Raw genomic sequence first — 23806 nt, forward strand, 5'->3', positions numbered from 1 at the left:
CCTTGGACTTCTCCTCAAGATCCTCCTTAAACCCCTCTTCCCATCACCCTACACTACCAGACCATCCCCAGATCCCTCCTATAGTCTTTTCTGTATTTAGTTCCACCTCGCCTCCAGAAAGGCGCTCAGATTCAATCCAGCTCAGACTCTGTCCAGCTGAGATTCTATCTGGCCGGCTTGTGAATACAAGCATTACAAATGCTTAGGCTCCTTAAGAGCCAACCCAATTTGGTGAATCTTTAATAAACTTTGTTTTCTTTGGCTTTAAGAAGGCTTGAGTTGAATTCATTCGAGCACAACCCGGACTGTTGGTATTTTGGGGTCCCCAGCACCCCTAAACCTCGTCACCACCACGTTGCCTCTCCTGAGGCCCAGGATATCCTTCCTCCTTTCTCAGTACCTAGCTCACAGTCTCCCTCATCACCCCTTCATACTAGGGAAACCATAAAACACCTACAGAAGTTCCTTCAAGTGTCCTAATTTCTAAATTATTCAATCTACTCATACTCCCCTCCTCTACCTCAGCTATACACAGGGATGTTTGTGCCCCTCACCTTGCCATCCCCTGTAAGGATCCCATTCCGTGTTAAAGAACCACCAAATGTCTTTATTCATTTTGATTCTCTTTGATCATTCCATATCTCTCTACACCTTCCTACCCTTAACCATGCTCTTTCTCCAAACTGCCTTCACTCAAGCTCTGGCTACACTCTCTTCCCTTCCTAATCTTGACCCTTTGGTTAACTGATTCACCAAATCTTGTCAGGTCACAAACCTGGATTCCCTGCACCAAAAATCTTTGTTCCTCCTTATATCCCGCTCAACAGAGCTGGGGCCAATACAAAGATAGTCAGGCCAGTCTCAGCCGGGCCCTTTTACTTCATACTAGTTGATTCTCTAGCATACTCTCCACAGTGGCTGCTCCAAACCCAAGTTATTCACTATGCACTCCCTCTTCTCCCTTTCTCCTCATGTCACATGCCTCTGATGTCTTCTTCCATTTTTTCCTCCTTCATTCTAGTCTTTGATGAAGAAATGACCCTCCTCCTTGCCAAGGCCAATCACTTTCCATGTAGTCTTAGTTCCATCTCTTTATCCAGAACACCGCCCCCATTTTCATCCTCTTTCTCTCTCTCCCCGTCTCTCTGTTTCTGTCTCTCCTCCCTCTCCCTTTCTCTCTGTTTCTATCTCTGTCTCTTCTCCCTCTCCCTTTCTCTCTGTCTTTCCCTTTCTGTCAGTCTCTCTGTCTCTCTTCCTCTCCGTCTGTCTCTCTCCTGCCTACAAACATGATCACCTATCCTGCATCCTTAAAAAATGCCTCCTTTGACCTCACCCTCCTCTCCTATCATCCTACATCCTTCCTCCTCTTCTCAGCTAAACTCATTAAAAAAGCCACCTGTACTCGGAACTTCACTTCCCTCTGCTAAGCAGCCTCTGACACCATCATTCTGTTGAAACTACTCTGGGCTGCATCTGTTAGTCGTTTCTTCGTTGCCAAATCTAATGACCTTTTCTCAATTCTCCTTCTTGACCTCTCTGAGGTTTTTGATTCCATCGACCCCTCACAGATCTGATCATGTCAGCCTCACCTTAATCACAACAAACCTCAGTCATTCCCCATTATCTCTAGGATAAAATATAAACTCCTGTGTTTAGCATTTAAAACTTCACACCCTAGCCCCTTCTTTCCTTTCCAGGCTTCTCAGACTTTAATCCGCTCCATGCAATCTAAGATTCAGCTATACTGGCCTAGTTGCTGTTCTTACACAAGACATGCCATCTTCCATCTCTGTGCCTTTGCTCCATGCCTGCAATGCCCTCCCTCTTCCCCTTCACCTTTTTTTAGGACCTGTGCCTCCATCAAGACTCATTTAAAACCCCACCTTCTTCAAGAGGTCTTACCTTTTAACTCCATCTCCTAGTTCTTTTACAGTTCCCTTGTATCTACTCTGCACATACCTTGGGTGTAACAATTTATATATGTTTTCTTCCCCATTAGAATGTGAGCTCCCCAGGGGCAGGGACTGCTTTAGGTTTTTGCTTTTGTTTAATCCAGTGACCTGGCAAATATTGGATACATGCATGTTGATACTGATTAACCCCCAACAGATAAATTATCCATCCTCTGCTTGAATGCTTCCAATACATGAGAACTCACTACCTCTGGAATCAGCTCATTCTATTTTTTGGATCTGGGCGTGGCCTGTCATTTAGTCTGACCCCTCCCCCACTTGACAGATGGGAAATCTGACACCCAAAAAAGGTTGTGACTTTCCCAAACATTATGCCAGTAGCAAGACAGTCGTTGACTTGGTCTCTTGGCACCAGGTCCAGTGTTCTTTTCATTACCCCAAGTTGTCCGTCTGACACATTCAGTGAACAATTAACCATATATCGGAAATATGTGGTCACCTGACTTACATCTTACCTCCCCACCCCCAGCCCTTCACCATAAGCTCTTTGAGGGAAGAAATAGTGTCTTTTCTGAGCATAGGACCTGGCACACAAAGTGTATAAGAAATGCCCTTAATTGAATAAAGTCATTTTCTTCCAGATCTTGCTCTGCCTCCCCTTCCTCTCCCCTCTTCCTTCCTTCCCCTTTTCTCTCCTCACCTTCTTTATCCATTTTACCCCCTTTTCTCCTCTTCTTCATCTCTAAAATGAGGTTAGGTTAGATGACCTCTCACATCACTCCGTGCTCTTAGACCCTTCCAGACCTGCCATTCCATGCTCTAAGGTCCTTCCCAGCCCTGACATTTTCCATTCTGAGGGTCCTCCCACACTCTCACTTTTTGTACCAAGGTCCATCCAGCTCTGACATTTTATGATTCTTTTACTTAGTAGAAACACTAGACCTGTGCTTGAATCCACTCTGATTTTTGAGGGAGTTCTAGCAGACTTTCAAAGGCAGGTCCTCCCCATAGAGGAATAGCGAGTTCTGCATCTCAGTAGGGCTGATTTTAAGTTTCAGCAGGAAAAAAGCAATATGGGTGTCATTTGACTCAATGGGGCAGAAGAGTAAGATGTATGGGAGACAAAAAGATGAAGCCCCTTCCTTGATCTCCTAGTCAAATTCAGGAAATAAGTCAGATGAAACCATTCGAGAACCCAGCATTCCTCCCTCACTGCTGTCTTCTCTCCCCAGGAACTCTGGTCTTGAAGAAAGGGCAAAGGTGAAGAAGCAGAAGACCTGACTTCTCATCCTCACTCTGCCACATTGTGGCTGTGTGGTCCTGGCCAAATCCCTTCTCTCTACATTGCCTCAGTTTCTTCCTCTATAAAATGGAGAAGCTTCTCTCTATGATCCCTCCCAGTTGTAGATCCCATGAATCTCTCAGGGTTCACTTGCCCACTGATCCCAGCCTGCCATGTTGCTGGGTATATCCATGTCTCACTACTGTTAGACTTTCAGACTGGAAGCTGCCCTGAGGATGGGGGGAAAGGGGAGGGGGGAAGGTGGCTGGGAAAGGTCTACTTCATTTTTTTCAGTTGAAGTACCTGGCACAGGGCCTTGACTGTACAATAGTAGGCTCTTAATGAATGGTAGTTGAATTGAATTCCCTCCCCAACCCCCTTCCCCCTTCCTTTGGCCTCTTTCTTTTCTCAGTTTTCTATGTTTTCTATTCCTCCCCCACCCCACCCCCACCCCACTCACTAATTCATACCTTTCAGGGAAAAGAACACTAGTCCGAGAGTCAGGTGGCCAGGGTTTGAGCCCCAGTTCTTGCCCCTTACCCCTTCCTCTTCCGGCCTCAGTTTCTTTTTCTGTAAAATGAGGGATTACGCTAGAGGACCCCTCTGGTCTGCCAGCTCTAACATATCCCGGTTTTATTCCCTTTTCCCTCTCCTCTCCCATTGTCCCCAGGTCATCTCAGTTCCCTCCCTCTTTCTCTCCTCCCTCCCATTTTCCGTCTTCCTTTTCCTCTCTACACCAGCCCCGGGTAGGCAGACGCTCTGACTGGGTCAGCGCTTCTCGCACGTCCTCCTACAGCCCAAGACTCTCGGAGCCCTGAGGGCGGAGGACAGGACCCAGGGACTGGAGAATCAAAGGCTCCTGATCTGGAAAAAAACCCGGTTCCCTGAGACCCAAGACCCTGAGCTGGGGGGCCATAAGTCAGAGTCGGAAAGCCCCCACCTCCAGGAGGGCCCACCAGAGCTGACACCCCCAGCCGCAGGCCGCGCCGAGGCTCAGTCCAAGGGAACCCAGCCGGTTCCTCCCTAGCCCTCCAGGACCCCCCGCGGCGCACCCGCCTGGCGGCTGGCTGACCGCCGGGCGCGTCCATCAGTCCGGCCGTCCTCCCGTTAGTCCGGCCCCAGACGGGTCACCGCTGGACTGCGCGCAATGAGCGGTTCCTGTAGCAGCTACCTGAACGCCGCCAAGGAGCTGGTGAGCGGCTTCAGCTGCCCGGTCCCGGGGGGCGAGGCGGCCGCTGTCTACTGCTGCGGCTTCCAGGACCACCGGTACTGCTGCGACGACCCTCACAGCTTCTATCCCTACGAGCACCGCTACATGTGGTGGCTCAGGTGAGGCCCAGCAGCCTTCCCTTCCCTCTCCCTCTGCCCCCACTCTCTGCCTCTCTTCTCCTCCCTCCTTCCCTGTTCCTACTCTCCTCCCTTTCCCATTTTTCTTCCCTTGCTGCCTTCCTTTCCGCCCTCCTTCCCTGCCTTCCCTCTCATAGTTCCATCCTTTCTTCCTTCTGCCCTCCTTTCTTCTTTTCTTACTATCCTCCTTCCCCTTCCTTCCTCTCTCCTTCCCTTCTTTCTTCCCTCCTTCCTTTCTTTCCCTTCTTACCTCACTCCCTGCCTCCTTTCTTCCCCCATCTTCCCTAGCCCCCTACTTTCTTCCTTTCCTCTTTCCCACACTCCCCACTTTCTTTCCTCCTTCCTTACTAGCTCCTTTTCTTTCGCCTTCTTTTTTCCTTCCTGCTCTCATTCCCTCCTTCTTTCTTTTGTCCTTGCTTCTCTTCTTTTCTAACACCTTCCTTCCTCCCTCCTTCCCTCCTTCCTTCCTTCCTTTTCTTTCTTCTCTCCTGCTCTTTTTCTGTTCCTCCTTCCTGAACTCAACAAATATTTCTTAAATGCTTCCAGTGTGCCAGGCACTGTGCTAAGTGGAGGTTGGGAATATAAAACCAAAACCTAAACATTCCCCACCTTCCTTCTCCTGGCTTCGAGAAAGTTCACCAGACTCATCCGACTGAATTCAAACCCAGCCCTAACTAGCTCCCTCCAGGGAGCACAGGATGAGAAGGCAGGAGTCCAGGAGACCAGGATTCCAGGTTTGGCTCCACCACAAACTCATGTGTGAGTCAATCAATCTCAGATTCAGGATATCAAAGCTGGGAGGGACCTTGGAGATCATCTAGCCCAACCCCTTCCTTTTACAGGTGGGGAAACTGAGGCCCAAAGGAACTTGTTCAAGGTGACCCAGTGAGTCAGTAGCAGGACCAGGACAAGAGCCCAGGCTCCTGATTTGGAGCTCAGTATTCTTTCTACCACAGTGGGTTTCCCACTGAAGGAAGTAGAGGGGAGGTGGATCCACCTTTTTATCTTTCAAATGGGGAGAATAATGCCTGTCTCAAACTTCCTCCCAGGTGAGGTTCAAATAGCTGGGAAAGCTGACAACAGGCAAAGAAGCCCTATGCAAATGCAGAGGATTCTAGTGGTGATTTTGTGGCACTGTTTGGTTTTATAACTTTGTACATTTGCTAAATGATCCCTAGGGGAAGGTTGGTTATTTCCCCCTGGGAATCCATTCATTCATTTCAATTTGAGTCAACAAAGCACCCACTATCCCTACAGTGAGTGCTGGGGACTGACATCAGCCAGGTTAGTCTCTTTTGGTTATAGAGGAAACTGAGGCACAGCAGGGAAGTGACTTGGTCAGCCCCAGAAAGCCAAAGGGACTTGTCCAATAACTTTGTCGAAGTATATGTGGCAAGAATAATGAACTAGGAATCTAGAAAGGACCTTTGAGGCCATTGGTTCCCATCCCTTTGTTTTACAGATGAGGAAACTGAGGCATAAAGAAGTTAAAGTGACTTCCCTAGCTTCATACAACTAGTAAACGTTTGAGTCAGGATTTGAATCCAGATTTTACTTACCTGAAGTCAATTTCACCACTGACTCTCTAGATTCCTGTCAGTTCTGCCAACAGCTTGTTGTGTGGCCTTTCTGCAATCACTTAATCTCTGTGTCTCCATTTCCCCCATCCATCAGACAAATCATACTTGTCTTACCTACCCTGCAAGATTGCTGCAAATATCAAACATGAAAATGTTTGATGATTGGGGTTAGGGGGCAGTGACGTCACAAGAGCATGGAGATCCTATGGGTCTGACTATCACCTCTATAGCAATGACTGCCCAAACCACATAGCCAGTCCTAGCTTCTCTCCTGACACTCCTGCATCACCAACTGCCTGCCAGACACCCCCTCCATGTCCCTTAGGCATCTCAAACTCAGCATGTCCAAAAGGGAATTTGTCATCTTTCTCCCAAGAGCCACCCCTGTCCCTAATTCCCCCATTTCTATGGAAGGCACCAGATTTACAATCTCAGAATCACTCTTCACCCTTTTCATTCCCAGATCCTATCAGTTGCAAGCTCCTATCAAATCCTTTCAATAATGCTAACATCTATCCCCTTTTCTCCACTCACAGTCACCATCCTCACCATCAGCTCATCCTTAAGCATCTCTTTTCTGGAATATTGCAATTGCTTTCTAATTTTTCTCTCTGCCTCCATCCTTACCCCATCTTTGATCCACTCTCCACTCACCTATCAAAGTAATATTCCTAGAATATCAATCCGCACATGTCGATCCCCTACTCAAAAATCTTAGTGATTCCCTGTTGCCTTTGGCTGAGATTCAAACTCCTAAGCCTGGGATTTAAAGGCCCTCCACAGTCCCCCCCTGCCCCCCGATTCATTTTGTGTTTTTCTTTTTCACACATCATATTTTCACCAAACAGCACTCCATCTCTCACCTCCATCCACTCCCAGCTTCCAAGGCTCAGCTGAGATACCACCAGCTTCAGCCTCTTCCACTTTCCTAGCTGTTAAGGCTCTTGTCCTCTTCAATTGCCCTGGATTATTTTTGTATGAACATTGTCTCCTCCAGCAGAATTAAGCTCCTTGAAGGCTTTGTAGCCCAGTGCCTAGCACGTAGTAGGTGCTTAATAAATATTTGTTGAATTCAGTGGAACTTATCTGACTCCGAATTGAAGCATTCTCCTTCTCCCCCACCCCCATCCCTGCCTGGGACCCACCGGAATGAATGTCACACCTTATTCACAGGGTACCCTTGCAGATGGGATGACATTATTCACAGAGTCATAGCTTTAGGGTTCCAAAAGACCCCAGAGATCATCTGGGCCAAGCCATGAGGCCTATCTTGGCCAAGGTTATATAGCTAATGGACCAAAGTCAAGCTTCAAATCCCATCTTCTGACTAAATGTGGCATTCCTTCTGCTGGACTTGACTCCAATATCACAGCTCTGCCCTCCCCTACTCAAGCCTTCTCTCCTCCAGGCAGAGCATCCTTTAACCTCTTTATATAGAGCTTGGTTTCTGGTCCCCACCTTCCTCCAGACCCATTCCAGTTTGTCTATAGAAATCCCTTTGAAAACACAGCTCCCAAAAAGGAACGCAAGATTTCAGGGTGGGCCAATCAGGGTAGAAATCAGCAGGACTCTCACTTCCCTGGGGGTAGGGGATCCCCAATGCCCAGTACTGCACCTGGCACATAGTAGGCATTGGATAAATTTTTGTGATTGAATTTATGAAATGAAATGAAATCTAGGGCAGCCAGGTGGTGAAGTGGATAGAAAGCTGGGCCTGGAGTCAGGAAGACCTGAGTTCAAATGTGGCCTCAGATACTTACTAGCTGTGTGACCCTGGGTAAGTCATGTAACCTCTGTTTCAGTTCCCTCATTTGTAAAACGGGGATCATAACAGCATCGAGCTCCCAGGGTTTCTGTGAGGATCAAATGCTATAATAATTGATAAAGCTCTATATAAATGTTAGCTATGATTATGATTTTCTTAGTCTAGAAAGCTAGTTAACTCTACAATTCTCAAATAATAGGTGTTTGTTGACTTAGAATCTCAAATTTCCTTCAAGGATTACCCTTGAATACTCCGCTTATATATGAGACTAGTTTAACCCTGCCTCCTGCAAACCTTACTTACAAGTACCAACCCCCCAATTACTTTGTATGTATTCTATGTTTATCATGTGTCTGTGGTTTCCTCTCAATAGCTTGGAAGTTTTTTAAGGGCAAGAAGGCTTTCTTGCTTTCTTTCTCCCTTCCTTTCTCCCTCTCTTTTTCTACCTCCCCTCCTTTCCTCCTTCCTTCTTCCCTCTTTTCTTTCTTTTTATCTTCATATTTTAGTATCTACCACAGGTATTTAGTAAGTACTAGTTGAGTGAATGAAAGATTTGGAAATTGATTCCCAAAATTGGAAGCGCATGGCATAATGAATAGATAACTGTTGAACTTGGAGTAGGAAGATCTTGGTTCGAATCCCATCTCAGATAACTTGGTAACTGGGTAACTTTGGGCAGATCTCTACATGTCTCTGGACCTCAGTTTCCTCAACTGTAAAATGAAAGTTATTCTAGATGGCCTCTAAAGCCCCTTTCACAGCTGCCAATCTGTGATCCTTTGAATCCAGCCTCCCTGGCCTTCCCTTATCCCATCTTCTGTGATAAAGATTCATGTTAATGCCAAATAAATAACCCAGAGAATAGAGGTACAGTTTTTTAAAAAGTCAGGGGGGTATTTTGGTTAGGATAAAGAAAGAAGTACACATTTTAAATTGGTCTTGGAGGTGTTGACCAATGATATATGACCTTGGATAAATTCTTCACCCTCTCTGGGCCTTCCATGAAAGGATTAGATGAAGTCTAAGTCAGTTCAATTCAGTGAATATTTATTAAATGCCTGCTGTAAACCAGGTCTAGGGCTCAGCACCAGGATTACAAAAATGAGCCATGACTGCCCTTGTCTGAGCTAAGCCTTCTTGGGGCTGAAGAGCAAGTGTATCAAGAGACAACTGAGAAAGGAGTGCATTAAAGACACAAGGAAGGTTGAAAGGAATGGCCTTCACAAATACATGGAATCCATTAAGGCTGGAGTGTACAGTGCATGAAGGAGAATGGAGGGAAAGAAGGCCAAAAAGCAGGTTGGAGATAGATGATTGAGGGTCTTAAGTGGTAAGCTAGGGCGCATGCATTTTAGTCAATAGAGAAAAAGGCTATAAACATATTTGCCTGGATTTTAGCAAAATATTTGATGAAGTCTCTCATTGTCCTTGTGGAAAGATGCAGAGATGTGGCCTAGATGGAAAGCGCATTTGTATTAGGTTGAATGGCCAGATCCAAAGGTTAATGGTTTGATATCAGATTGGATGGAGATCAGCAGTGGAGTACCCCTGGGCTATTACTTGTCCCCCTGTTATTCAACGAAGCAGCTGGATGATCCAACGGATAAGGCTTAGTAAAATTGGAGTCAGGAAAACTTGAATTTAAATCCTGCCTCTGATTTTTAATAACTAACATGTGCAACCCTCAGTTTACTCATCTGTGAGTGGGATAATAACAGCGCCTACCTCTCAGAACTGTTGTGAATATCGAATAAGATGGCAATTTTAAGACTGTGCCTGGAACACAGTATGCATTACATACATGTAAGCTATCATTATTTATTGTTAAAGTGCCATATAAATGCTAGCTATTAGTAGTAATAGGAATAATGTGAAGTAGCTTTTAGAATTTTAACTTGTTTCAAGGGTCAAAAATCTATTTTCTTTCTCTCCTACCTCCCCCCATAGGAAAAAAGAAAAGAAAAACTCTTGTACCATGTATGCTCAGCCAGAACAAATTCTGAATTGGCCGCCAGATCACGGAATACTATCCGTTGAATAGTAACTGACAGTTATACGGGGTGTCCCGAAGTCTCAGTGCAATTCTAGACTGTGAAAGCACGATAATGAACTGGCACTTTGGGGATGCCTAGATGTTGCTGAGTCATCCCAGTCATGTCTGACTCTGTGACCCCATCCGGGCTTTCCTGGGCAAAGATAACTGGAGTGCTTTGCCGTTTCCTTCTCCAGCTCATTTTACATATAGGGAAACTGAGGCAAACAGGGTTCAGTGACTCCCCCAGGATCACACAGCAAGTCAGTGTCTGAGGCCAAATTGGCACTCAGGTTCTCCAGACTTCAGGGCAGATGTTCAATCCGCTGTACCACCCAGACGCCCTGGGACACCCTGCATAGCATTTTGATGCGTGTAAAGCATCATCTATCCATGGTTTCACTGGAACCTCAGAACATCGCTGGAAGGTCAGGGCTACTGCAGGTGCTATTGTCCCATTTGACAGATGAAGAAACTGAAGTTCACACGGACTGACCTTCAATCGTTCACTAGCTAAGCGTCCAAGTCCAGCCTTCTACCCATGTCCTCTCAGTCCTGGGCGGTACATTTAGGGAAGGCATCAGCCAAACTGGAAAGTAGCAAAAGAGGTGTAACCAGGGCTGTGACTTCATGTCATATAGGGATTGTTGAAGAATCCAATGATGTTTAGCTGGGAAAAGCCAAGTCTTGGGGGGCCTGAGAGCTGCCTCCACATTTCTCCTCTGTGGGAGAGGGCTTACTCTGGTTCTGCTTGGCCCCAGGGACAAAACCTGGGGCAATGAGGGGAGGTTGCTAGGGGGCTACCAATTGAGGCTTGATGTCGGGAAGAAATTCTTGACTATGTGAGCTACCTCAGGGTGGGATGGGCTGCCTTGGGGCTGGGGGTGGAGGGAGGTTCTGACCACGTGAGCTGCCTCCGGGTTTCATGGGCTGTGGGATGGGGATGGGGGAAGGGTCTCTGTTGTTAGAGGTCCTCAGGAAAAGGCGATCATCTCTTTAGGGACTGTTATGGGGGGGGGGGTTCCCATTTGGGTACTACTTAGGCTGGAAGGTCAAGGAGCTGCCTCCCAGATTGAAGATTCTGTGATTCTGAGTTAGCTCAGCTTCCTGCTCAGTCACTAGTTGGATTCTGACACCTGAGGGTCCTGCCACCTTTGCTGCTTTGGAGCCGAGGAATGGCTTGTTCAGATCTCAGGAAACCCAGGATCCCAAATCTCTGAGTTGAAAGAGATCTTGGCAGCCTCCTGATTTAAGCCATAACTGAACAAGAATTCCTTCTATGACCTACAACTTCTGCATGAAGTGAAAGTTTCTCAGCGCCTGATGGGGCCAGCTTGAGATAATGGGAAGTGCATTGAGTGTTGGCCCAGCCATCCTGACTCAGCCACTTACCACCTACTTGTATGCCCTTGAGCAAACCACTTCTCTCTATGGGCCTCAGTTTCCTCTTCTGTAAAGTGGGGATAATGGCAATTGTGCTGCTGAGTTCATGGGAATATTATGGAGCAATAACATCCCCCAGAGGTGGGGTTGTTGAGATAGTCATGGGAAATTCTAGGCCTGGAGGCCTGAGTTCAAAATAAACACAAATCACAGATCTTAGAATCAGAAGGGACCTAGCAGGCTATCTAACCTGATCTATGTCTGGACAAGAGTCCTCCCTCAACACTCCTGAGGCGTGGTCACCGAGTGGTCATAGAACCTTTGTTTGTAGACCTCCAGGATGGGAAATTTCCTGCTCCCCTTTTAGGATGGGGAGATGATTTGAGGGATTGTGAAGGATGGACTGAAGCAGTGGTAGACAGAGAGACCAGTTAGTGGGTCAATGTGATTGACCTGAGAAAAAGGTCATCTTGAAGGTTCCTCTTGGGCTTGTCATTCTATTAACTGAGGCTATCAAAATATCATACAGTATAAGATGCCCGTATAATTTCCTTTCTTCTGTCTTCCTCTTAATCATCCTTTTCTCTGATGCTCCCCCCATCCCACCCCCACAGAACCCCCACTCCCACTCTTAACCATCACCCATTGCGGACTCTTTCACATGTTTGGGGCAAATGCACCTGCTTCATGAGAATAATGGGGAGATGCCTTAGGTCCTGAAAAGTACATCCCCTTACATCTGGAAATTGTCCTTCAAGGGTCTTTCTGAGGGCTTTGACTGGTATATGTCCCAGGCAAGGGGGGGCTGTGAGCGGTGGGAGATAGAAGCACATGCTAATGACCTCCTTCTCACCCCATAAGATTCAGGAAGGGACATGAATTAATCTTGGACCATAGGCTCTATGCTTGGGGCCAGTGGCATGAAGATTAAAAAAATCTTTGCCCTCAGAGCTGGCAGCAGGAGAACACAGTCTAACATGTACACTGACCAAAATTCCACAAGATACTTTGTGATGACGGGGAAGGAAAAAATCCAGACAAAGAGCTTGAGGGAAAATTGAGGGAGGAGGAAGAGCTGCTGATAAGGGAAATCAGGGAAGGATTCATAGAAGAAGGGGCTTCTGAGCCAGAAACTGCAGGGAGAGAAGAATTGTGAAGAGCCTGAAAGGGGAAGGCGTGCATTCCAAACTTGGGAGACGTTCCCATGAAATCACAGACGGCAAGGATGGAAGGACAAGATCAGGGAACAGGGAGAAAAAAATAGGAAAGGTCTGTTGGAATCAGGTTATGGAGGAGGTTGGAAGTCAAGCTAAGGAATTTCTACTTTTCATCCTGTAGGCAATAGGGAACTGAAAATTCTTGAGCAGAGGAATGACATAGTGGGACCTGGGGTGTAAGGAGCATGACTCGGAGCTGAGTGCTGGGCAAACTGAACAGAGGAGAGACTGGAGGCAGGGAGGCTATGATGACCTAAACTGGGATGGTGGCCATATGACTAAAGAAAATGTTCCAATCTGATAGAACTGGAAACGATGGGACTTAGCAACCTTCGGATGAGGGTTGAGGTGGGGTGGGACAGGTGGGGAGAGAAGGAAGAATCGAAGCTATCCTCCATAGAACCAGAGAAGTTGGGAGGAGAGGACCAGATTGGGGTTTTTTGGGGTGAGGGGAGACTATAAGTAATGTTTCAAACAATCAAATCATCCAAAGAACACCTATAAAGCCCCTACTGTATGATAAGTTCCAGACTAAGTGGCAGGAATGCAAGACAAAATGCAATCATTGGCTCAATGGCTTGAAGATGCCAGTGGGACAGCCAGGAAGTGTGGGATGGAGGAGCAGGAGCCAGAGGACAGAATGGATCTGGGCATGTGGACTTGGGCTCACTCTCTAGGACAAATGTAACCCCAGAAATTGACTAGCTGTGAGGAGTGGGGTAGAACTGGTACTGATGAGTAAAAGGAGACTCCTCCTTATATCTCCCACCCCTCCACCCCCCCAACTGCCCCACCCACAGTAGAATAGGCTGTCTTGTAATGTAGTGAGTGCCCCATCACTAGAAGTACTCTCAGAAGCTGCAAGGACCACCAGCCTGGAAAGCTATAGAAGGTGGTTCTGACTCAACTCTGAAACTCTTCAGGGAGTTGATACCAGCACTCAGTATTTTCCATAGCATTCAAAAATCCCCTTTCACACACTGACCTTCACAATCAAAAGGTAAAGCCCCAAACTCCCTTTTTGGCTTCAGGGCTCAGCCCAGGGTCTCCTGGGGCTGGCAGCTTCTCCTCCTTCCTTCTTGGTCATAAACACTCCATTAAGGAGCTCTTTGCAAAGACATTAATTAACTTTCCTTTTGGGTCCTCAGAGATCCAGAGAGAGAGGAGTCAGGTAGACTCTGCATTTATCTTAAAGGAACATCAATTCCATTCAATTAGTTCCACAGACTTTCTTTAAAACTTGTGCCAGGTACTGTACCAGACTTCAGGTAAACAAAACCAATGGATATTATTTATTTCATGAATTATATGCCAGGTAACATGCTAAGCTCTGGGGTACAAAGAAACACTAAACAGTTTCTGCTTTCTGAGAGCTTATATTTTACTGGGAGGATACAGTATGCACCCACTTAAATAAACACAAAACATGTATGTAAAAACAAAGATCAAGAAATTTGTTGGGGGTTGGGATCAAGAGCAGTCTCTTATAGAAGGTTAATACTTGAACTGTGACCTTAAAGAGAGCTTAGGTATTCCAAGAAGTGGAGGCAAGAAAGAACTGGATCCCAGGTGTGAAGGAACCATCTGGGCAAAGGCATGGAGATGGGAGATGGGATGCTGTGAAGGGAACCTGCACCGGTAAGCAGGCCAGTTTGCTGCCACACTGAGTGAGGGGGAAGAATGTGGGATCAGCCTGACAGGGTAGGTTCTCGTAACCAAATCATGAGGCAGCTTTTCCTGAAAGGGCTTTGGATCTGGAGTGTGTAGACCTGAGGCCAAATCCCAGCTCTGCCACCTTCTTCCTGAATGACTTCCCTGATGTGGGCCTCAGTTTCCTGAGGTTTAGACTAGATGACTTCAAAAGTCCCCTGTGGCTTGAAGTTTATGATCTCTGATATGACTTTTCATTAAAATTTCAGAACAGCTGAAGGCTAGCAGATGTCTACCAGACCAAGTAATTTTTTTTAACAAGGATGGCTTGGCCATCTAAATAAGCACATTAGACAGCCATGCATAGAGCCATGCCCTTTTTGAACCAACAGGAACCAACCATAATTCTTCACATTTCTCAAGGTTTTGATGTCTGGAGGCAGAGTGTCTTAGTAAACAGAGAACTGGCCTCAGAGCCAGAAAAACCTAGGTTCAAATCCAGTCTTTGACACCTCCTGTCTGTGTGACCTTGGGCAAGTCATGTAATATCTGAGTGCTCTAGGCACTCTGTAAGACTATAACATGTACAGAAGGTGCCAACTTGCTTTGGTGGAGGGAGTTTTCCCACATGGGAGTTCTGTAAGTGAAATCCCAGGGCCTTCTTTATCCCCTAATTCTTAAGTTTTATTACATGCTCTGCCTATCACATCCCTGTGAGAGAAATTTTAAGGACTCTGAGTTGGCTAGTATTGTCTCACCCTCTCCTGTTTTTTGGCTTGGCATCAGGAAATGCCAGTTCAGACAAGAGATACAATACCAAAGATGATATATTGATGGCTTCTCTATCATGAGCAGAAAGGTGACACCATAGTGCATAGAGCCCTGGGCTTGGAACAAGAAAGACTCATCTTCATGAGTTCAAATCCTACTTCAGACTCTCCCTAGCTGTGTGACCCTGGGCAAGTCACTTCACTCTGTCTACCTCAGTTTCCTCATCTGTAAAATGACCTGGAGAAGGAATGGCAAACCACTCCAGTCTCTTTGCCAAGAGAACCTCAGATGGGGTAACCAAGAGTCGGACATGACTAAACAAGAGCAACAAGGTGTTGTGGGGGGTGCATTACCCAGCTCACAACAGAAGCTCCCCAGCCCTCACAGAAGCCTACCCTCCCAGCCCACTCAGCTTCCAACCACATGCTGCCAGCCACACTGGCCCACTTACACTTCTCCATGCAAGATACTTTTTGCATAAGATGTCTCCCATGCCCCGAATGCTCTGCCTCCTCACCTCTGCAAACTCAGCGCCAGGGTCATCTCCTCCAAGAAACCTTCCTCATTCCCCCAAATGTTCGTATGTCTCAGTCTGTTTTTTTGTGGGCCCTGTATCTACTTATCTGTAAACATGTTGTCTCTCCCAATAGAATAGAATCTCTTTGAAGACAGGGTCTGTTTCATTTCTATTTTTGTATCTTCAGAACCTTGGATGGTCCCTGGTGCACAGTAGGGGCTTAATAAACGTTTGCTGATTGACTGAGCTGGGCTTCAAGTTCTGCAAGTCACCTGCACATAAAGGCAAGCTCCTCACAAGTCTAGGCTCCTTGTCACTGTCCTCAGAGGCTAGTTTCCACCAAGATCTCTCTGACATTGGTGTGAAAAGTATGCCTCCATGCACCTTAAAGGTCAGGGAGGGAATAAGCATTTATATAGTGTCTATTGCGTGCCAGGCATTGTGCTAAGGGCTTTACAAATATTGTCTCTTGATCCTTAATCACTGGACTGGAGATCACTATCCCTTTGGAGCCCTTCTGTATGCCTGAGATGAACTTGGCAGGGTGAGCAGCAATGGCCCCTTGCTGTGTTCCCGTCACAACCATTGGCCTTTCATTAGGAATCTCTCCACTCACAGTGGATTGTGCAAAGATGATCATTTCCAATTTACTGAGGCTTAGGGAGAAGAGTCTTGCCTGGAATGACAAAGTTCACAAGTGCCAGAGGTCAGATTTGATACTCCCCTGGCTGTGGTGAGGAGTTAGGTTATAAGAATTGGTCTGGATATGGGATTTGGGTCAGGGGTAGAGGAATATGGAGCTCCATCAGTTCTGTGATTGAGACAGAATATAGTCAGAATTAAAGAACGCCTCTCCTGAACTTAGATTTATGTCCTTTCTACCAAACCAGGGTTTCCAAAGGCTCAGGGTCTATGCTGCAACCTTGGGATTAAATCTGGGGTGAAATGAAAAGATCCGAATGTCTGCCTAAGTTCAGACCACAGGATCCCTAAAGCTTCTGGTCAGGAGGATGGCACATACAAACATGGGAGAACCCAAAGGGAATAATAAAGGATGCCGCCAAGGCTGAGACTGACTGTCAGTGCGGCCCAGCACACAAGGCTTCCCTGGAGACTTACACAGCTCAGGGAAACTGGGAACTCAGGAATATCAGGCGCCTGGCACCACACCATTTGGCTCCATACAGATCCTCCCTGGCTATCTCTCACTCTTGCTAAGATAATCAGTTCTGCAACCAGAGTATGATGTTCTAGCTTATTATAAATACTAACCCAGACTAGTAACCCCTACAGACAGCCACAGTGTGGAAGGAAGACTAATGATGTCATTCCAGCGATCAACAGCTTCCACCACTGTGCTAGGCACAGGCAAAAGAAATCCCTGCCCCCATGGAGTTTATAGTCTAAACCTGTCAGCAGTTAAGACCGCTAATCAGTGTGACTAAGTTCCGTGATGTTTGAAAGTTGGCACAGTTTCTTATTATACCCAGCACTGCAGACTTTGTGAACATTAGCTAGAAAACCATGCATTTTCCCTCATCTTGATAAATTCAGTCTTACAGGTCCCTCCTTGTTTCCTGTTGAAATCCTGATATCTCTAAAACCAAAAACATCTTGGAAGGGATTAGTTGACAACCAGCTAGGCTTTCTAAGAACGGTGCTCAGGAGGGTTGGGGGTGGATGGTAGAAGGGAGGCAGATTCTTCCAACGGTCTGCTACTTCCTTTTAGGTGCTTCAACCATTAAGTGGCCTCCTTGTTTCCTCCTAAGCAGATGTTCTGTCAGCCAGGAACATTTGCCACTGTTTGGAACATGTTGTCCCCAGTCCTGCGTTGAACTTTACTTTGAAACTCATTTTAAGTAGTCAGACAGGCGTCTCTCCCAGATCCAGCAGCATTTCTCAGGCTCCCTGCCTCACAGACTAACTCCACCCAGGAACAATCTCAGGGCTTATCTGATCTCTCTCCCTTTACCATTGAGCAAGGACTCCAACCACCTGCTTAGCTCATTTGAGGCCTAGAGGCTGGGGTGACTTGCACAAAGGGTGTAGCATTTGAACTCAGGTCTCTTAACACCAAATCCTGTGGCATAGTGGATGAAGTGTTGGAAATGGAGTCTAAAGGACCTGAATTCAAATCCTGCCTCTCATATTTACTAACTGGGCAAATCACTTGACATATCTGGGCCTTAGTTTGACCATCTGTAAAATAAGGATAATAATGGCATCTACAACACAAAGTTGTGAGATTCAGATGAGATCACATGTCAAGTGCTTTGCAAAGCTTGAAGCATTAGAGAAATACTACCTGTCATTAGTATTATTACATCATTATTGGCCAGTCCTTTTAGTCTTGTTTGACTCTTTGTGACCCCATTTGGGGTTTTCTTGGCAAAGATTTTCTTCTCCAGCTCATTTTACAGATGAGGAAACTGAGTGACTTGCCCAGGGTCACACAGCTAGCAAGTGTCTGAGGCTGAATTTGAACTCAGGTCTTCCTACCTCTGGGCATCACCTCACTGCCCATTATTGCATCATACTGCCCTGTTTTTAAGAATCCCAGAAAAAATAGTTCTGTACCAATCTGGTTAGCTTGTGCCAATTTTCTGTCAAATGAAAGTCTTTTCTCATCTCTAGCTGAAATCCCTTTTACTTCAGGTGAGACCTATTTATGACCTTATGGATGAAGGCATGTTGAAGCCGTGGCCAGTAGCCAATTTAAGTAAGAGGGAGGCCCATGAGACCATTCTCTGAACCAATCCCTTCCTTTCTGTGCATCTCAGTTCCCCTATCTGTCAAATGACAAGGTTGAAATCAATGGCCTCTTAAATATCCTGGGATTTCCCCAAGTCATAGCCCATACAATAATCACAGTCATAACCAGAATCTATTTTTCCAGGAAATGGAGATCCTGGATCTTCAAGGCTGTCCATTGGGCCAGCCTTCTTGGCTCCCATTCAATCAATCAACACACATTTATTTACTTCCAAGAGCTTATGTCTAGCTCAGGAAGTCAACAAGTGCACAGAAAAGTATCTACAAATTCAATAAAATAAATCCAAGGTAGTTTCAGCAGGGAGGGTACTAGTCCCATGGGTTGCTCAACAAAGGTTTCTTGGAAAAGGCTCATCAGGTTCTTTGTACTCAGGCGTTTCTTCTCTAAGACTGTAACAAAAAGGGGCTGCAATCTGCATGGAGGGAGAAAGACACCGTACTGAGAGTTTCACATGCAACCACAGGGTCACCATCGAGGACTGTGATTGTGGATTAAGGTTGGGGCCTGATCACCTTGTGTTCCAGGAGGGAGGTCTGGGCTAGAACAAGAAAGGAGACTGGGTTCTCTTTGGGCCACTTCACCCACCCCCAGTCAAGTGTTTCTGCAGATTTGGTCTCTTTTCAACACCTCCCTCCCCTTCTCTTCCAACACCTGGCCCCACTCTACTCCTTCAGTCTTATGTCTGAACGCCACTCTCCAGGAACCACAGGGTTCATAGCCAGAAGGGACCTTAGAAGCCATCTATCCTAAGCCTTTCAGGTTACAGAGAGAAAACTGAGACCTCAGGTCAAAACAAAACAAAATGAATAAACCAGTAAATAGCAGAACTGAGATTTAAACCTAGGTCTTCTGAATCCTAATCAATCCAGAAATCGACAAGCACTAATTATGTATCTAATGGGTGCTAGGTGTTAGAAATACAAGGATAAGAGTGAAGCAGTCCCTTCAGTTCAATAAACATTTGTTAAGCACCTACTATGTGCCAGGCACTGGGGATACAGAAAAGAAAAAGAAAGACACACAAGGAGGGAATATAATATACAAAAGGAAGCTAAAGAGTGGGGAGAGGAGAACAGGTGGGGATGCCCAGCATGGAGGCATCTCGTCCTGTGGAATTGAAAACAAGCAGAATTGCAGATGGAGAGTGAGCTGGAAATTGAACTTGTGCCCTCTATAAAGAAAGGCATTGGGTGGCATTTAGTTGTTGAGACATGGACATATATGAGTAGATTCAAAATGGATACAAAGTGACTTGGGAAAGAGCACTAAAAATTGGAGAGATCAGGGAGGACTTTATCCAGTGGTATGCTAGGATGTGTTTAACAACCAGCTTGGGGGGGTAGTATGTATGCACCACACACTTTTAAGTTTAATTTGCATTATTAACATTTTCTCCATTACTTTCTTCTAAGTCTAGACAACCAACAAAACAATAAATTGAGGCCTGATTTGCAATATTTGCTGATTTCTAATGTATAAATACTCACGCTGAAAATTTAACAATCAGCTTTTGAGAGCCCAGCTCTGACTTCAGTCCCTGGTAGTAGATTGAATGAGCCTTAAAGGTAATTACAAATTCTGAGTCGGTGAGAAAGTGAATGCCAAGCATGGAAAAGTGCCAGGGCAAAGACAGACACAGAGATGGGAGGGACAGAAGGCAGACAGATCACAGAGAGCTTGGAAGAGCTTTGCGTCATAAGACTGGAAAGGTAGGATCACGCCCAGTTGTGAAGAGCTTTAAGAGATCAACAGAGGGGTGGATTCATAATCCTGGACTCCTTCTTCTACATCCGGCCAAAGTGCCGACATCCATTATCCACTTTAGGAAGAAGTCATCTGGTTTCATTACTTCCCTTGCTCCTCCCCACAGTCCTCTGAAGTGGATAATGGAGGTATGATCCAAACTAAAACTCAAGGGCTTTTGCCCAACATCACCAAAGAATGAAATGATGGCAGAGCTGGAGGTGCAGTTCAGACTTCCTGCAAGTCCTGGCGACATTATCTCAAGCTGTTTCGCTGGAGTTTCCTTCAATCAGAACTAATTTGGGACCTTCTTGTTGGAGGACACCAAGCTAGGTGCTACTTGAGTGAATGAATGAGCACTTAGTCCCTCCAGATCTTGGGACTTCTATTGTTATTTAGCTAGTGTGCTTTTCAGAAGTGGGAAGCAGGTATTGTCTGAGTCGTCTCAGACTCCCAGTCTCCTGTGTGGACAGGGAGGGGAGCACTGTGTGGTGGGCGCCTTAGATGAGCACATTGACTCATGTTGCTAGGAAATGTGGCCCTGATTGCTGGGTTGGGAGGGAGAAAATAAATGTGGATTATTGCCTTAATTGTCTTTTTGATGATGTTGGCTCTGTTCCAGGGGGGAAAAATGAAATGATTTGCTTTGCCTTAATAAATGACCAGGAGAGGATGCCGCTAGGGCAGAGAATGGAACTGTCTTTAATCTCTTTTTGTATTCTTGGTACAGCACCCAGCACATAGTAGGCACTTGAGAAAGTTTATTGATTGACTGATGTGGCATTAGCATAGAGAATAGGACAGGCTACTTTTTCTGCATTTCATGGATGGGAAAACTGAAGTACAAAGAAGTTTGCCTATTGTCATAGTTCAAGGAACAAGGGTTTCACTGATGGGTGCTCCCTCCATGGCCCCTGAAGGCTTCAAGAGACAATCTTCATGAGTTACATGAAGTTACATCATCCATGGTGCCTTCTAGAGGCAAGTCTCTCTGTCCCTACTCTAGGACAGACATTCAGGTCTATTGCCATTTGAACCAACGCCCTGCCTGGGACTTTCCCTGATCTGCCTCCCGAGGGAGTGGTTGCCTTTCACTCAGCCCTCTGTGGTCCTCTTTCTCCAGCATTGGTGCCCTGGTAGGCCTGTCCGTAGCGGCTGTGGTCCTCCTGGCTTTTGTCATCACTGTCTGCGTGCTGTGTTACCTCTTCATCCACACCAAACCCCCTGCCAAGCTGGACACAGGCTTAAGCTTACAAGCAGCAGGTAAGAGGCTCCTGGCTGCCATCGGCAGCGCTGTCTGGGGCACGGGGTGGGAAAGGTCCCACCTATCAGCACCTGCAGAAGCTAGTGGGGAATGAGAGAAGGGGGTGGCCCACATGAGAAAGCCCTTAGGGGCAGGTCACAAAAAACACTGAAATGATGGAAAACTCTGATCTAAACCAACTGCTGCATTTTCAGAGGAAGAAGCTCATTCAGAAACTCAAGGAGGTTCACGGGATTGTAGATTTAAAAGTGGAAGGGACCTTAGAAATCATTTTACAGATGAAGCGAGTGATCTGTCCAGGGTCCTGTGACCAGTTAACCTGGAGTTCACACCACAGAATCAGAGAACATGAGAGTTCCTGGGCATCCAGGTGTCCTAACATTTCCCCCACCTACCCCCAATGAGGAATCTCATGTCCCTGCCAAGCTGTCTTCAGTCTCTGCTGGAAGGCTTCCAAGGAAGGGAGAACCCCTCCCCCACCTCGGGAGGCAGCCACTCCTCCAACTCTGGGGCAGCTCCCACTCACAGAGGGGTTTGTGTGGACTCCCACCCCAGTGCCTTTCATAGTTTCTCCTCATTGCTCCTAGTTCTATCTAATCTGGGGCCAAGGCTGATCCTTTTCTTACATTATAACCTTTCAGAGACTTACTCCTCTTCTCCAGGATAAACATGCCTGTTTCTCTCCCCTTCTATGGTGATGATCACAAATCCTTTCACACCCTAATTGACCTTGTCTGGATCAACTCCAAATGGTCCATGATCTTTCTAAAATGTGGCACCCTGAACTAAACACAATATTCTAGGTGTGGTCAGACCAGAGTGGAGGACAGAGGGACTGCCACCTCTCTGCTGCTGGATATTGGACCGCTCTTAATACAATCAAAGACCTCAGTAGCTCATTTAGCTACCATGACACTCTGTCGACTTCTGTTGAGCTTGTGGTCAATGAAAACCCCCAGATCTTTTTCACATGATGTGCCACATCTTATGTACTTAATGTCATTTTTTAAATCTGAGTGTACAGTTTGAGGGGCAGCTACATGGATAGAGTACCAGACCTGGAATCAGGAAGATTCCTGTTCCTGAGTTCAAATCCAGCCTCAGTCACTTACTAGCTATGTGATTGTGGGCAAGTTACTTAACCTTATTTGCCTCAGTTTCCTCATCTGTAAAATGAGCTGGAGAAGGAAATGGCAAACCACTTTAGTATCTTTGCCAAGAAAACTCAAAATGGGGTCACAAAGAGTTAGACATGATTAAAAAAACTTCAGCAACATATAGTTTGAACCCATCTCTAAATCTCATCTCTAAATTTCATTTATTTGAAAGAAATTCTACATCTTTGGGAATCCTCATTCTGTCAGCAACATGTGAGCTTTTCTTCCTGGTTCTGTATAATCTAAAAATTTAATGAGTGTGCCATCTCTGCCTTCATCCAAATTTTTGATAAAAAGTATTGATGAAGACAGATCCAAGGACAAATCCCTGGACAAGTCTCAAGATCAAAGGGCCACAAACAGGAGAGGTCCCCCCTCTCCCTTCCCAAACTGCCCAGTGTTTATTTTGCAAAAATTTTCGGTGTGCTTCTCCAAAGGGCCAGAGCACACATGTCCAGCTCCATGAGAAGCAGCCCAGTGCAGCAAACCAAAGGGTTCCTCTGATCATTCCTGTTACACATAGATACATTGTCTCCCTCTATAAGCTCCTTATAGGCAGGAACTGTTTCATTTGGGGCTTAATGTCCCCAGTGCCTAGACTGTGCCTGGTATATTGTAGGTGCCTATTGGTTGATTGAATAATTGATCGATTGATACACAACCTTTCTCCTGAGCTGAAAGATGCTTTAAGCCATAGAGAAAGGTGGAATATGAAGAAAAAATCCAGTTATCTCAGTCTGAGGGCAGAAAATTATCTGGGGGCAGAGGGAAAGTCATAGGTTTTGGAGCTGAAGGGAATCTGAGATGTGGAGTCTGATGTAGAGGGCAGAGAGCACTGGACTTGAAGTCTGGAAAACCCTAGTCCAGATGCGAAAGTACCAACTTCAGCTGTGCCTATTGGGCAGGTTGGGATGGGAGGTAGTGGGATTTCTGGAAACCAGTGGAGACAAAGGACAGTTCCTAGGTCTTTTGATGGACAGGTTCAGAACTCTCCACACCTGTCCTGAGATCCCATTGATGGAGCCTTACCAGAAATGTGTGACTTTGGCATGTGGTTTGCTGTGTTTTTTTCAGTCCAAGAGCCCCCATCTTTGGAAGAATCCAGCCGGAGTGGTGTGGTTGCTGTGGGGCCCAACAGCCTCCGAAGGCATTTCTTAAATCCCCGACTGGACTGTGACCCACAGGCCTCAGACCCTGACCGGCTCTTTCAGAAATGCTTCATTGCTACAGTGACCACTACAGATGTCCAGGGCCTCCCCTAAGGCCTGCTCAGAGTGGGCTTTGTCCCCTCTCCTCACTGCCTGCCCCACAATAGCCTCTACACTGCCGACCCTGGGCCATGGCCTCAGCTGGCCAGGTATACCCATCCCACTTGTTGCCACTATGATTCCAATAAACTTTCCTGTTGTCCA

The 23806-nt window shown here is 46.3% G+C and overlaps 1 protein-coding gene across 1 annotated transcript; it reads left to right on the forward strand.

Moving 5' to 3' along the window:
* The first annotated feature begins 3937 nt into the window (after positions 1–3937).
* On the forward strand, positions 3938–23806 carry SHISAL2A (shisa like 2A). The gene is made up of 3 exons (XM_072649474.1): positions 3938–4524; positions 21097–21236; positions 23469–23806. The coding sequence occupies exons 1-3, from the start codon at positions 4343–4345 to the stop codon at positions 23654–23656; spliced, it is 510 nt and encodes a 169-aa protein (XP_072505575.1). The 5' UTR covers positions 3938–4342; the 3' UTR covers positions 23657–23806.

The sequence above is a fragment of the Notamacropus eugenii genome, chromosome 2 (assembly GCF_028372415.1).
Source record: "Notamacropus eugenii isolate mMacEug1 chromosome 2, mMacEug1.pri_v2, whole genome shotgun sequence".
Taxonomy (NCBI): Eukaryota; Metazoa; Chordata; class Mammalia; order Diprotodontia; family Macropodidae; genus Notamacropus; species Notamacropus eugenii.

What these genes read in the sequence shown, in the direction of transcription:
- SHISAL2A (XM_072649474.1), top strand. Translation starts at nt 4,343, where the DNA reads ATGAGCGGTTCCTGTAGCAGCTACCTGAACGCCGCCAAGGAGCTGGTG. An exon ending in CGCTACATGTGGTGGCTCAG is followed by an intron (nt 4,525 to 21,096) that starts GTGAGGCCCAGC and finishes CTCTTTCTCCAG; the next exon opens with CATTGGTGCCCTGGTAGGCC. An exon ending in CTTAAGCTTACAAGCAGCAG is followed by an intron (nt 21,237 to 23,468) that starts GTAAGAGGCTCC and finishes TGTTTTTTTCAG; the next exon opens with TCCAAGAGCCCCCATCTTTG.